Genomic DNA, 11,921 nt, shown 5'->3' with positions numbered 1-11,921 from the left:
GAAGATTTGCGGACGAAGATTTGCGGGGACGAAGATTTGCGGACGAAGATTTGCGCAGACGAAGATTTGCGTGGACGAAGAAATGCGGACGAAGATTTGCGTAGACGAAGAAATGCGTGGACGAAATAATGCTTGACGAAGAAATGCGCCGACGAAGAAATGCGGATACGAAGAAATGCGCTACGAATTTTTGCACCTACGAAGAAATGCGAGACGAAGTAATGCGACACGAATAAATGCGCCGACGAAGATTGGCGGACGAAGAAATGCGGACGAAATATTGCGCGACGAAGAAATGCCATACGAAGATTTGTCCGGTTACGCTGGATGAACGTCAAATGAACGCATTGGCCTTAGATCGTCATTTGTAGGGCGCGTTTACCTCTTTAGGGCATTTGCGGGCATTTGCTACCTTGTTTTGTGTAATGTTGTGTAATGTGTTCCACAGAGAAGAGGGTGATATTGAAGAGGGAGGGTGTTTCAGTATACGCGCCCTAACCCACGAAGAAGAAGACTAGGTCAGGTTTGATTATGTTTTTTTCTTTTATTTGCGAGACATATGAGTATCATTTTTGGATTCAGGATGTCAAATAATGTAAAAATATGAAAAATTTATCAATGAAATCTTCTTAGGACTTAAACTTGACATTTACCGGCCCTATATACCTAGCTAGGAATTAGGATGTTTCCAGCTGTCGTTTGCTATGTCGTGTGAGGTCAAGGTGCTGAGTTAAGAGGGTAGTGGTGAATGCTGTTGGGTTTGGTAGGGCTTATTTTTAATTGGATGATCAATGATAACTTGAACTGTATCTGGTATCACACATTTCAATTTTAGAGAAGTTGAAGTATGTCATTCAAATTAAACGAACAAACGCTAGGTTACGATGGGCTCTCCGACCAATAGCATTCAACTGTCCTGCTTTGATTGTCCTCACCCATATCACGTTCTATAAGGTTATGGTGCGAGAAGATCCACAGAACTTGAACTGCGAGCATTGTAGGTGGTCCGGTCCAGTGAGGTCAGTTAACCTGCGCAGGGCTGGGGGGGGGTAAATTTTACCCCCCCCTCGCGAATTTTTGCGATATCTCAAAAACGGCGGCGCACTTTCAGTACCTTTTCTTACATCAATTTGACACGTTCCCTGAAAATTTGAGCGAAATCCGTCGGAAATTTTTGAGAAATTGACGTTTTAGTGACGTCATGTTCGCCATTTTCGCCTAAAAAACGGCAAAAGTTCAAACGCCGCTAACATCTTCATGAATCAAGACGATGTTAGTCTTGATTCTTGAATCAAGACGTAACAAAAAAGGTTATACGTAATTTTACTTTGTCTATCAAATGGCTATCTCGGTTTTTTGAAAATTTTTGATTTTGGCCTATATTTTTTCAAAAAACTGACTTTTTTGGGAAAATCATTATAAAATCCAAAATTTTGAGTCTATCGAAAAAACCGGAATATATGTCAGAGAAGTGGTCTATGTGCACCTACATACCAAATTTTAGAAGAATCGGTTCAAAAATGTGGGAGTTATTCAAAATTTTATGACGTCACGACACACAATTTTTTTGAAAAATGACTTTTTTGGAAGTTCTAGACCTCGTACGGAAACAAAAATAGCATCATTCGATTCGCCGTGAAAAACTGCATCAGATAGACACCTTTTTAGGCCTTAACAACCAACTTCAAAATTTGACCTCACTTGACCTGACCTTGACCTGACCTCGACCTGAAATTCATCCAGAGGTGGTCCATATCACTTATTGAGTGTGCCTATTGAATTCTATGAGTAAAATGACCCATAAAACATGTGTTGCACATGCACTTTTCTATATTTTGTTTTTTGGTGACCTGACCTGACCTGACCTGACCTGACCTGACCTTGACCTTGACCTCTGAATGATATTGTATGCAACGAATATTGTCTTGGTAGCCTAAGAACACGTTTTGGGCGATCAATCTCAGTCCATGACTCCATTCTTCGGCAACTACGGTGCAAGGCCGATACTGTAGAAACTTGCAATTTGTACCCTTGACCTGACCTTGACCTTGACCTCAAACTTTAAATTTAGTACATGTTTTTAGTAGTTCGTGATGAGAGCTTTCGATTGGCGTTTGAATTTTCCAAATCGGACCATTAGTTCGGGAGATAACAGGGGAGGGGGGTAAAATTTACCCCCCCCCCCCCCAGCCCCGCGCGGGTTAAGTTCACTTCTGCCAAGAGCATGGCATGATGCATGAACAGGTGGAGACTAAGGTGAAATAATATGCTGTAATAGGTTTTGGAAATGCTGGCTTACATCTTATAGCATTGTAAGTAGGTACTTGTACCCAATATTGCACACATTTTCTAATGCTGAATTCAGTACTTCTTAATACCGTAAAGTGGGGCTATTTGAAACGGATTTTACTGTTTTTGGCCTCTCTCTTCAAAACGGTTGATATTTCCTATAGCATGTAAATTGCAAAAACGTAGTCCTCTGTAACCTCTTTCAGATAGGTCCATTTTGGTTCAGCTAGTAACCATACATAAAGTTATTTTTATAATTGAAGCCTGTTTCAAATAGCCCCATAGTGTGGGGCTATTTGAGACAGTTTTAGTCGCAAGGAAGTTGAAGAAAATTGGTCAAACTAGGGATAATTCTTTTCATGCCTTACGATTGGCAATTCAATTTTGATACTTCTGGCAAAAAGTATTTCTTTCAACTACAGCTATATAACCCTTATAATCAATTTTTCGTTTTTCGTTGGACACAGTATTTCGGTCTGCTAAAAATTGCATTACTGTATGCTAGGGCTGTCATAATATGATGTGATCCTAAGCTAAAAAAAAATCACAGGATGATTATCTAGGACTATTTCTAAATAAAAGATAGTAAAATTTTCAAATAAAGTTGTTGTGTTTACATCTGGTGGCGTAAAACATATAGGCCGAAAGTTGGTGGGGCTATTGAGACGGGCTCGCTACAGCATTAAACGCACCGTAATGCATTAAAAAGGGGAAAGCAGTTTCCAAAATGGTTGAATGAGTGATATGCATGATCCATTGTTCCATTGCACATCAACCTGTAAAGAAATAACAGAAAAAGGTCAAACGGTTTTGATTTTATACCGATTTCCCTAGATCACTGCATGTTATGATGCACTACATCAAGTACGTACGAGGGGGTATCGAAAAGTTCTGATCATCACATAGAAGATATAGACCGATTTTGATGATTTTTGGTTGGTATTATATTTGGTTCTTAAGAACAATGTTCCCGCAAAGAAAATCCTGAGAAGTGGTTTTATCTTATGTAGGAGAGACTTAGAAGTAAAAAAGATGAGTATTGGGCCCATTGAGGACCGAACCGTCATCCACCTAATGCATTTGAAACGGTATCACACTGAGAAAATACATCAAGCACGTGCAATTAGTTTATGGCGAGGAAAGCCCATCTCATGCACTTACCGAAAATGAAGAAATAATTTTCAACTTGGTTGCATGGCCCTTGCAGGGGAGTCAAGAAGTGAGTGACTACCAGTGACTGACATGGTGGTGACTGTGAAGGAAGTGGAGGACCTCATCCTTGCAGATCGTCGTGCGACCTTTCAGATGGTTGTGCAACAGAAAAGTTTCAATGCTGGCAGTGCCTGAAAATATTATCAGCGAAGAACTACAGACGATAAAGGAGTCAGCCCGCTTAGAAGTTCGTGTGTCTACTTTGTTCAAGAGAAAAACGCGTCTTGGGCTTTCGAACTGAAAAATAGGCCTTTTTTAGGAAATTGAAGACACCTTCGATCATTTGATGACTTATGACGAATGCTGGATCTATGTGTATGATCCGGAGATAAAAAGATGATCAAGAAGTTTAAGCACGGCACATCTGTCCTTCTTAAAAGGCGAAGATGCAGAAGCCGATATGGAAGGTCAATGCTATCAGTGATCTGGATCTGGCGTAGGATAGTCATTACCGACTGTCTTGATGATGGTCGGATAATGATAAGCAAGCACTACTGCACACTTTTGAAGACGTTGTGAGATGGCCTCAAGCAGAATCGACGCAAAAATCCTAAGAAAGATGTTTTATCCGCACTGACAGCGCCCCCGCCCATTCGTCCTGAGCTGCGATTGAAGAAACAACATGAAGTGGACATTAAATCCTACCGCATCTAAGAAATTCACCTGCCCGGGTATTAACTGACTCTTGATTGTTACGCGAGATGAAGAATCCACAGTATGGCCGGTGACTTAAGGACAGAAATGACGTCATTGATCAGGTGGAGCAGTGATTTACGGGACAGTGCGAGGGTCCTACAATGACCGCCTGAGGCAGCTCAAGAAACGATGCAATAAGTTTGCGGTCGTGTGTGGTGACTTGTAAAGGAGTAATGAACATCATGTAAAAAAATCAAATTTCTATCTCATCTAATTCATGGCGATGATCAGAACTTTTCGATACCCCCTCGTATACTGAAGGCTCACCTAACAGTAAGTATGTATGATAAATAACCTTCAGTGGTGCTTTTGGTCAACCAGAGTAGACATGGGTCGATTACCGACCCCGTTAGTGACTGATGAAACACATTCTATGCACATTGCACATGTTCATAAAGGTAACTAATATCGTCACAAACTGGATGGTCGTATTTAGTTACAATGTGTAAATATTGCTTGCTGCTAAAAGTACCATGAACCCATGACCGATTCATCGGTGTTCCTTAGGTCGAATGTTTGATACACCTTACGCAGATGACGGGAAGTCTTTAGGATGCATCATATCACCTGTTTTATGGCCTTGGCATCACAATCATCAGCTGTATTTGGTATACGTTGAGGTTGGACGAGGTGGGTATCATCGGGATTCTGAGACATCGGGTTACACAATTGTCACTACCGCTAACAATATATAATGTCTTCATGTAAAATGTACTCAGCCCATAAGTAAAACGATAGTTACGACAGATTCGGTTGCAAAGTTTTTAAAACTTCAACCATGTTAAGCTGCAGGTAGGGGTGCTTTTCGTATAAATTAAATTGTGGTTTTTCTGTATTTCTCATTTAACACGCGCAGTGGAAGGGGGGGGGGCGGATTTCGCCCACCCCTCCTGTTTTTCGCCAATAACTCGCGCCGCGAACATAATATCAATGTGAAATTTTGGCTACCTGTCCAAAATTGAATTGCGGATCTTCTCGTGCAAGAAATAAGAAAATCGGTTCACAACTTTTCTAGTAATAGCGGTGTAAAGTCAAACATCCTGCCGCCGCGGCGGCGCGGCGGCGCGGCGGCCGGCGCTAGCCGTTACGCGCCGCCTGAATTGTAGACTGTGCCGGGGCGGGACGGTTCCGTCTTTACATCGCGCTCCTTACCGCTGATTATATTAGATTCGCGTCAAATTCGGTGAGAAGACTGAGAAATGTACAGGCAATCATATGGTCAAAGAATTTTGAAAATCGGCCGGTAACAATTTGAGGTATGAGTGTGTAAACACAAAATTGTGATTGCCGCGTTTCCCGCGTCCGCCGATCCCGCTTCAGCCGGCGACATCTTACCCTTAGCAGGCTTCTAACTGCCATATTTATTGTTGGATTATCTAGAAATTCACCATACATACTCCCAAATGTTTGTTCTTTCGTATAGTGAAAGAAAAAAGAAAATCGGCCGGTAACTTTTTGAGTTATCGGCGTGTAAACGCAAAAAAATCGTTAATATGGCAGATTTGACCACATTTGACCTCATTTGACCTTGAAGATATTGACCTAGGGTCATGAAATTCACACACAACAGAGTTCCTCATGGCCCCCACCTACCCTCCAAATTTCGTCTTTCTAGCTCCAGTGGGAGCTGAGATCTTAGGGGGGGCGACATCCGCCCCCCCCCCTTCCACTGGGCGTAGTACTCGCAACCCTTCCACTGCGCGTGTTAATGCCAAATTTCTTTCAAAATTTTTCAAAATTTTCAAAAAACTCTGTCCATGGAATTCGTTGTTAAATTCCACATCAGCTTGAGCAAAAATTGATAAAAAATATCAAACGGTTTTAATTTTACAGCAATTTTACTAAGCCACTGCCGTACTGTCTCAAATAGCCCCACTGTCTCAAATAGCCCCACTTTACGGTACCTTAGAAGTTAGAAATAAATCCTTTATTATACCACCATCCATCAGGTGTCCATTTTACACTGACTCATGACTCATGGTGCTTTCAGTTTATGCATGTTAAGTTAACGAGGTGGTCTAATCATTTCAGATGCTACATGGTCTGCAGTCTGCAGAGTACTTTTTCTGCTGAGGATTATTTTCACCCTGTAGGAAATAATTTCCTAAGCTTCAAGCTGCCAGACAATTAAAGGTGAGTTGTTGGATGAACAACTTCTTTGTCTGTTTGGCCTTTGTTCAGGCAATGAGGTCAAAGTATGCAGAATGCTGATCAGGTTCCCTGACTGTAGAGCCATTAGCAACAAAACCAGTGACAACCAGATGAAAACTGAAACAGTAGGTAGACAATTGAAACAGTGGGCTACTGATCCAGTGGCAACCAAACTAGATGTCTGGTTTAGTTGCCACTGGTTTAGTTGTCTAACTAAGCTGAACCAGTGGACAACTGATCCAGAGAATAACTGAACCAGAGGATGACTGTAGTCTGAACTAGACCCAGTGGACTACTAAACCTGAACCAGTAACAGCAGAACCATTCGACAAGTGAACCAGAGGACAACTGAACCAATGGACAATGAACCAGAGGATGACTGAACCAGATGACAACTGAAGAGAAGATAAGTGAACCATTGAAAAACTTTAAGGAAACAGTCCACTTTTCTGAAATCAGTATTTTGCTATTGATTTATGATTTTTTATGCTCAAAATAATCATGAAATAAAATAAAACCTTTTTGTAAAAACAATTATTTTCTATATTTTAATATAGGACGAACTATATCCTATGTAAAATAATGTTTGACGCGGAAGCTTATTACGCATTGACCAATCATATTGCGTAGCTCAAACCTACGCATACTGCATTGGCTGTAAGCAGCACGCTGATTGGCTGACGATGACGTGGCTGCATTCCTGTGCAAGGCACGCATTCCTCTACAAGGCACTCTTTTCGGAACGAGAAATGGAATATCTTCGTCTAGGGTGATCGTTGAGCCGTAAAAGCTCCTGATTTGTGCTAGTCTCAGCTCAAGCTACGAAACTGCTATTCCAGCTCAAAACCCCATGTTAAAAGTGAACTATTTCCTTTAAACAGTGCTGACTGAACCAGTGGGCAGTGGACAACTGAACCTGTAGACAAGTAAATCAATGGACTACTGAACCAGTGGATACCTGAACCAGTGGACATCTGAACCAGTGCACAAGTGAACCAGAAGACAACTGAACCAAATGGAACTGAACCAGTGGACACACAATTCACTAATGGACACCTGAAAAAGTGAATGGCTCGACCAGTGACAACTGAACCAGCTGCTATAAGTATAAGGAAGCTGATCTCATTGATAACTTGCACCCCCCCCCCCCGCTCCCACTGAAGCCTGTTCAAGACTTCAACTTCTTTTATTTCAAGTGGTTTTTGAAGGCTGTCTGTCCCTTGTGGTTTTCCGATGATATCTTAAAAAAGGCTGCGTTCTTTTGCCATACATGTTTTCTTTGCATGCTGTGAAAATTTGCTTTTCATGCGTATTGTTGCTCTTATCAATCTCTAAAAGCTTCAACTCGATCGCTCAGTCGGTGTAGCTATGACGATCATTGGAGCTTTTCCTTAAGTAAGGTTAATTGACGTGACCTGGTGACCCGTGACCTGACCTTAAACGACCCAGGTCAAAAATTTTCACAGCATGTGCAGAAAGGATGTATTATAAGGTTTCCAAGCGCCGCCGTTTTTTTTTTTTTTTGCGAAAAACCTGACAGAGTAAAGACGCCTCCACCGACCTTTTACTTACCGAAGTGAAGCGCCTCCAACCGCCTCCACAGCACGGCGCGGTTATTGCTGAATCGGAAAAATGCTTTCGTGGTCCCAGCTTATGTGTACTCCTGAGGTCATCTTAGGTCATGGAAGGTCATCATTAGTTTTTACGCGGCAATTTTTTGATAGACATACTAGAGGAATGAAAACACATTGGATGCGTTCAGCTTAACTGTACGGATCAACTCATGTGCGTGCGACGCTACCTTTTTCGGTCAGTTCGTGACCTTGACCTTAGGTCAACTTTCCATTTGACGTCATAAGGTCAAATGATACCTCATTTGGCGTGTCTCGACGAGAGGAACACGATGCCGGTGAGGATATTTTCGGACATGTTTTATGGCAAAAGTAGTTATTTCAAAGATCAACGAAACGTCCATTATATGACCGCTTGTTTTGCTCTCTGACGGCTAAAGCGTTGACTTTTTGTCAAATCCAAGGACACTCCAGCGAAGAAGCTGTAAAAAGCCATCCAGTGTATTTTTGTGGAATTCTAGCTTTATTAGCTCATGAGCTGCAGCCTGCAGGTCACTCATCAGGAATATCACATTCAGGAAAATTCGTCTATTGGTAAAATTCTCTGGTGACCTGACCCTTAAACTTGACCGAAAAATGTCATACTTTCTTCATTATTTTTATGCTCCTTCGAATGGAGCTTATGACGTCGCCACGTGGCTCAGGAGCAAAGGGTCGTAAAGTTGTGTTTTGTGCCGATCGGGTAAACGCTATGGCGCATTTTAGGTGAAATCTCCCGACACATAAGCGAAATAACTTAAAAAGAGATCGATTTTTTCGCGATGTTCTAGCTGTACTAACTACTAGTTCACGCGCCATGAACATCCAAGAATGGCAATATCTAGAAGAAAAAAAACTCGATGGGGAGTCAACCAGTAATTTTAGGGGAGGGGACAACCGGCCACCGGGCCATTTAGGCCCTGGGGGGGGGGGGGGGCATTGCCCATGCCCCCCCCCCGTGTATCGGCTAGCGGGTACTTCGGGATTGTTTAAGAATTCGCGAGCTCAGCTACCCTGTGGTTGCCGGTGTGCAGGCTCTCGGCATTCCGTGATGGTCTGGCGGCCGGAGAGTGTGTGTTCCCATGGGAGAGCACTGTGCTCCGGGGCCGCTCTGCCCTGTACCGGTCGGTGGCGGCGCGGCGGCGCCGATCGTTCCGTGTCTACCGACGCCCGACGGTCACTGACGCCCCGACCCGGCGCCTCGGCAGGCGGTGGTAGCCGGAGGTGCTCAGAGGAGGGTCTGCCCGGCCCGGCGCCATGAGGGGAGCCTGGCCGCGCGCGCCTGCCGCCCAGGCGGCGCCGGCAGATACGGCCGGACTGCCGCCGACCGCCGTCACAGGTGAGCCCAGTGGCTGTCCACTGTCCAGTGTTCAGTGACTGTCCTGTGTCCAATGGCTTTCCAGTTCCACTGTCAAACGGCTGTCCACTGTCCAATTGTGAATGATCATGGCTCACAGAGGAGGATGCGGAATTGTAAATATTTGAGACGGCCGTGGCTTCAGTTGGCCATTCCAGTCCTGATTCTTAGTAAAGTGACCCTGCGGGTTCGACTCGAAGGATAGAAATGTACTTATATTTCAGGCACAATGTGTTATGCCATTTTGTTGTTACATTGACAAACTTTTACCTATCGAGTCACACTTTTTATTGGCGCAAAGTGCCTGCATGAACTTCAAAGGCATGTTTTTGTTTCACCGATCTGGCGCGCCGCGCTGCACTGCTGCAGTGCTGGCTCTATTTACTGACAGCTGCTAACGCTGCCCGGTCGTTGGGTCGAGGTGGCCTTGGACGGGCCTGTGACCCCGCTCAGCTGGGCGCCGCGCAGTAGCGTCCCCCTCCGCTCCCCCTCCCCCTCGAGGGGGCGTGGTGCGAAGTGCGCCACATCACGCCCCCACCGCGTGACGTCGCGCCCCATTGGCGCATCACCCGTGACGTCAGTAGCTGGGGGTCAGACGGGCTTACGCAAGGCGGGAGCGTTTTTGGCTCAGCTGTAGCGCGACACAGACTGCGAGTTTATGGCAGTTTTGTCGGGTTTGCGCTGTACGACGTAAAGGGTTCAGCCATCCATTGATCCCACCCGATATGGACAGACTGTTGGCTGTAACTTTGGCCAGCTGGAAAAGCGGCCAGCTTTTGTTCCATTCCCTTAGCAACAAAGGGTGACGCAGTTCGTACGGACGGAGTCCGTGAGCTTTTAGCTATGGGAGAGGTGTGAGGTAAAACGAGCATTTAGCGCTGTGATAAGTGCCAAGCGTTGTATAACTACCCGTGACAATGCCTGTCACGTTCCACGGGACCAAAAGTGAATATCTTCCATATCAGATGATGTTCGAAATGACTCCTTATGTCATTGTTCCCTTCATTCCCAATCCTTAGCTACGCATGCGTCGTTTCATTTCATTTCATTTCAGATCCCCTGGGACAACGTAAGCCTAACCGTCTCGGTATCATAAGTCGCATAACCCCATCTTGATGTGGACCCTAATCCAACACTGGAGGACGGCGTATGCCTAAAAAAGCCACCGTAACCTTGGCGTTTCCAAGAAGTTTTATTCAGTTTTCTTAAACGTTCTTGTTTCACTGTTTTATTGTATTCCATTCTCTCACCATTTGCTGATTTTATTTCTCCGCGCTGATTAGCAGAAATTCATCCTTTAAGATTGCCACAATCCGTGACACCGCAATACGGTCAATACCAAAGTCAAATTTCGTCACCATTCGGTTTCATCACGCCAATGCGCAGGCTGACGTCGTCCGTCGTTCGGTGTCGGGTGCCGTCGGTGGGCCGACGCTGGGCCGACGCTGGCTCCGTCGGCCCCGCTGGCACCCACCTGCGCCGGCCCGGTCACGGCCGGGGCTGCGTGCGCCGGCGGCGGCGGGCGGCGCGTGTGCGTGCCCCGACCTTGGGCCGTATTTTTATTCATGGTGCGCGGCCGAGCGGCGGCGCCCGGGCGTCAGTGGATCAGTCGGGCGCCGCGCCGCTGCCGCACCAGGACCGGGCTGCAGCGCGCCGCTCGCCACCATGGCAGAGGCCTCACAGCCAGGTGAGCAGGGCCGGACGGACGGGGCGCCGGTACCGGGTTCACTGAGGACTGGTCCTATGTGCGCAGCACCGGCATACTGCAGACACATGGCACGGCGGACGCGCGCGTCACTAAGCCGGATCAGTTCCGGGTAGCTCGTTAGTCGTCGGCTGGAGTTCTCCGATTTCCCTGCTATCTAACGGGTCTTGGATGACGTTAGGCGGGTTGGGATGGTCACGGTGTTTATTATATGCCTGTGCGCTGCGCAGCGGTGATGGCCGAGCACAGAGGGGTTCTCTCCATGAGTCGCCCGCACGCCATGGTAACAGCTGGCTATGTTTTTATCACCCGGAGGCCCCAGGGGAGTGTAGCGGCGTTCCAGGGCGGCTGACGCTAGTGTCGTGAGCACTAAACACGGGCGCTCGGCCGGATTTCTCTCCAGCACTGCCCACGGCTCCGCTTTCCCGAACGGTAATGGGCTTAGAAGTGTGCGACTGTGAAGGTCTGTCATGGCGACCGGTGGATGTTCGGTTTGCTCCAACTGACACTTTGTGAGTCACAAAGTGTCAATTTGTGACTGCTGGGAACTTGCGCGTGTAAAACTGTCCATCCAGGATTTGGCGATTCGTTAGATTTTGATGCGCTGCTTCTAGGCTAATGGACGCATCTGACATAGATTAGAGCGCTGACCCGGTAAACGGCAACGCATCTTTTTTCTGTAAAATTCGATTTTATTCTGGAAGGAATGATGAACTCCAAAAATGAATAAATACGCCCCCAACGCGTTCGCGACTCGTCCGAATTTGAAGATTTATCCTAGTTTGCAACAAGTTCGAGGCTTTGTTTACAGTCCGTAGCTCGAAAAATCTTAATAATACCTACTTCCTTTGTTCTCGTTGCAGTTGTCTGCAAACCGGATGCTTCAGCTTTAATTACCTAA

General features: G+C 45.7%; 1 protein-coding gene across 1 annotated transcript in view; it reads left to right on the top strand.

Annotated features, from left to right (window-relative positions):
* Positions 1–941: 941 nt before the first annotated feature.
* Positions 942–11,921, top strand: part of LOC122369185 (protein FAM214A-like) — a 33,977-nt gene continuing 22,997 nt past the window's right edge. The window contains exons 1-3 of the mRNA XM_043343715.1: positions 942–1,019; positions 6,229–6,330; positions 9,167–9,297. Coding sequence (XP_043199650.1) covers positions 9,216–9,297 — 82 coding nt within the window. The 5' untranslated portion in view covers positions 942–1,019; positions 6,229–6,330; positions 9,167–9,215. The remainder of the gene's footprint in view (positions 1,020–6,228; positions 6,331–9,166; positions 9,298–11,921) is intronic.

This window comes from Amphibalanus amphitrite, unplaced genomic scaffold, assembly GCF_019059575.1.
Source record: "Amphibalanus amphitrite isolate SeventyFive unplaced genomic scaffold, NRLGWU_Aamphi_draft 001014F_arrow, whole genome shotgun sequence".
In the NCBI taxonomy this organism is placed as follows: Eukaryota; Metazoa; Arthropoda; class Thecostraca; order Balanomorpha; family Balanidae; genus Amphibalanus; species Amphibalanus amphitrite.
The sequence above is the reverse complement of the archived record's forward strand: the minus strand, read 5'-3'. Positions and strand labels throughout refer to the sequence as shown.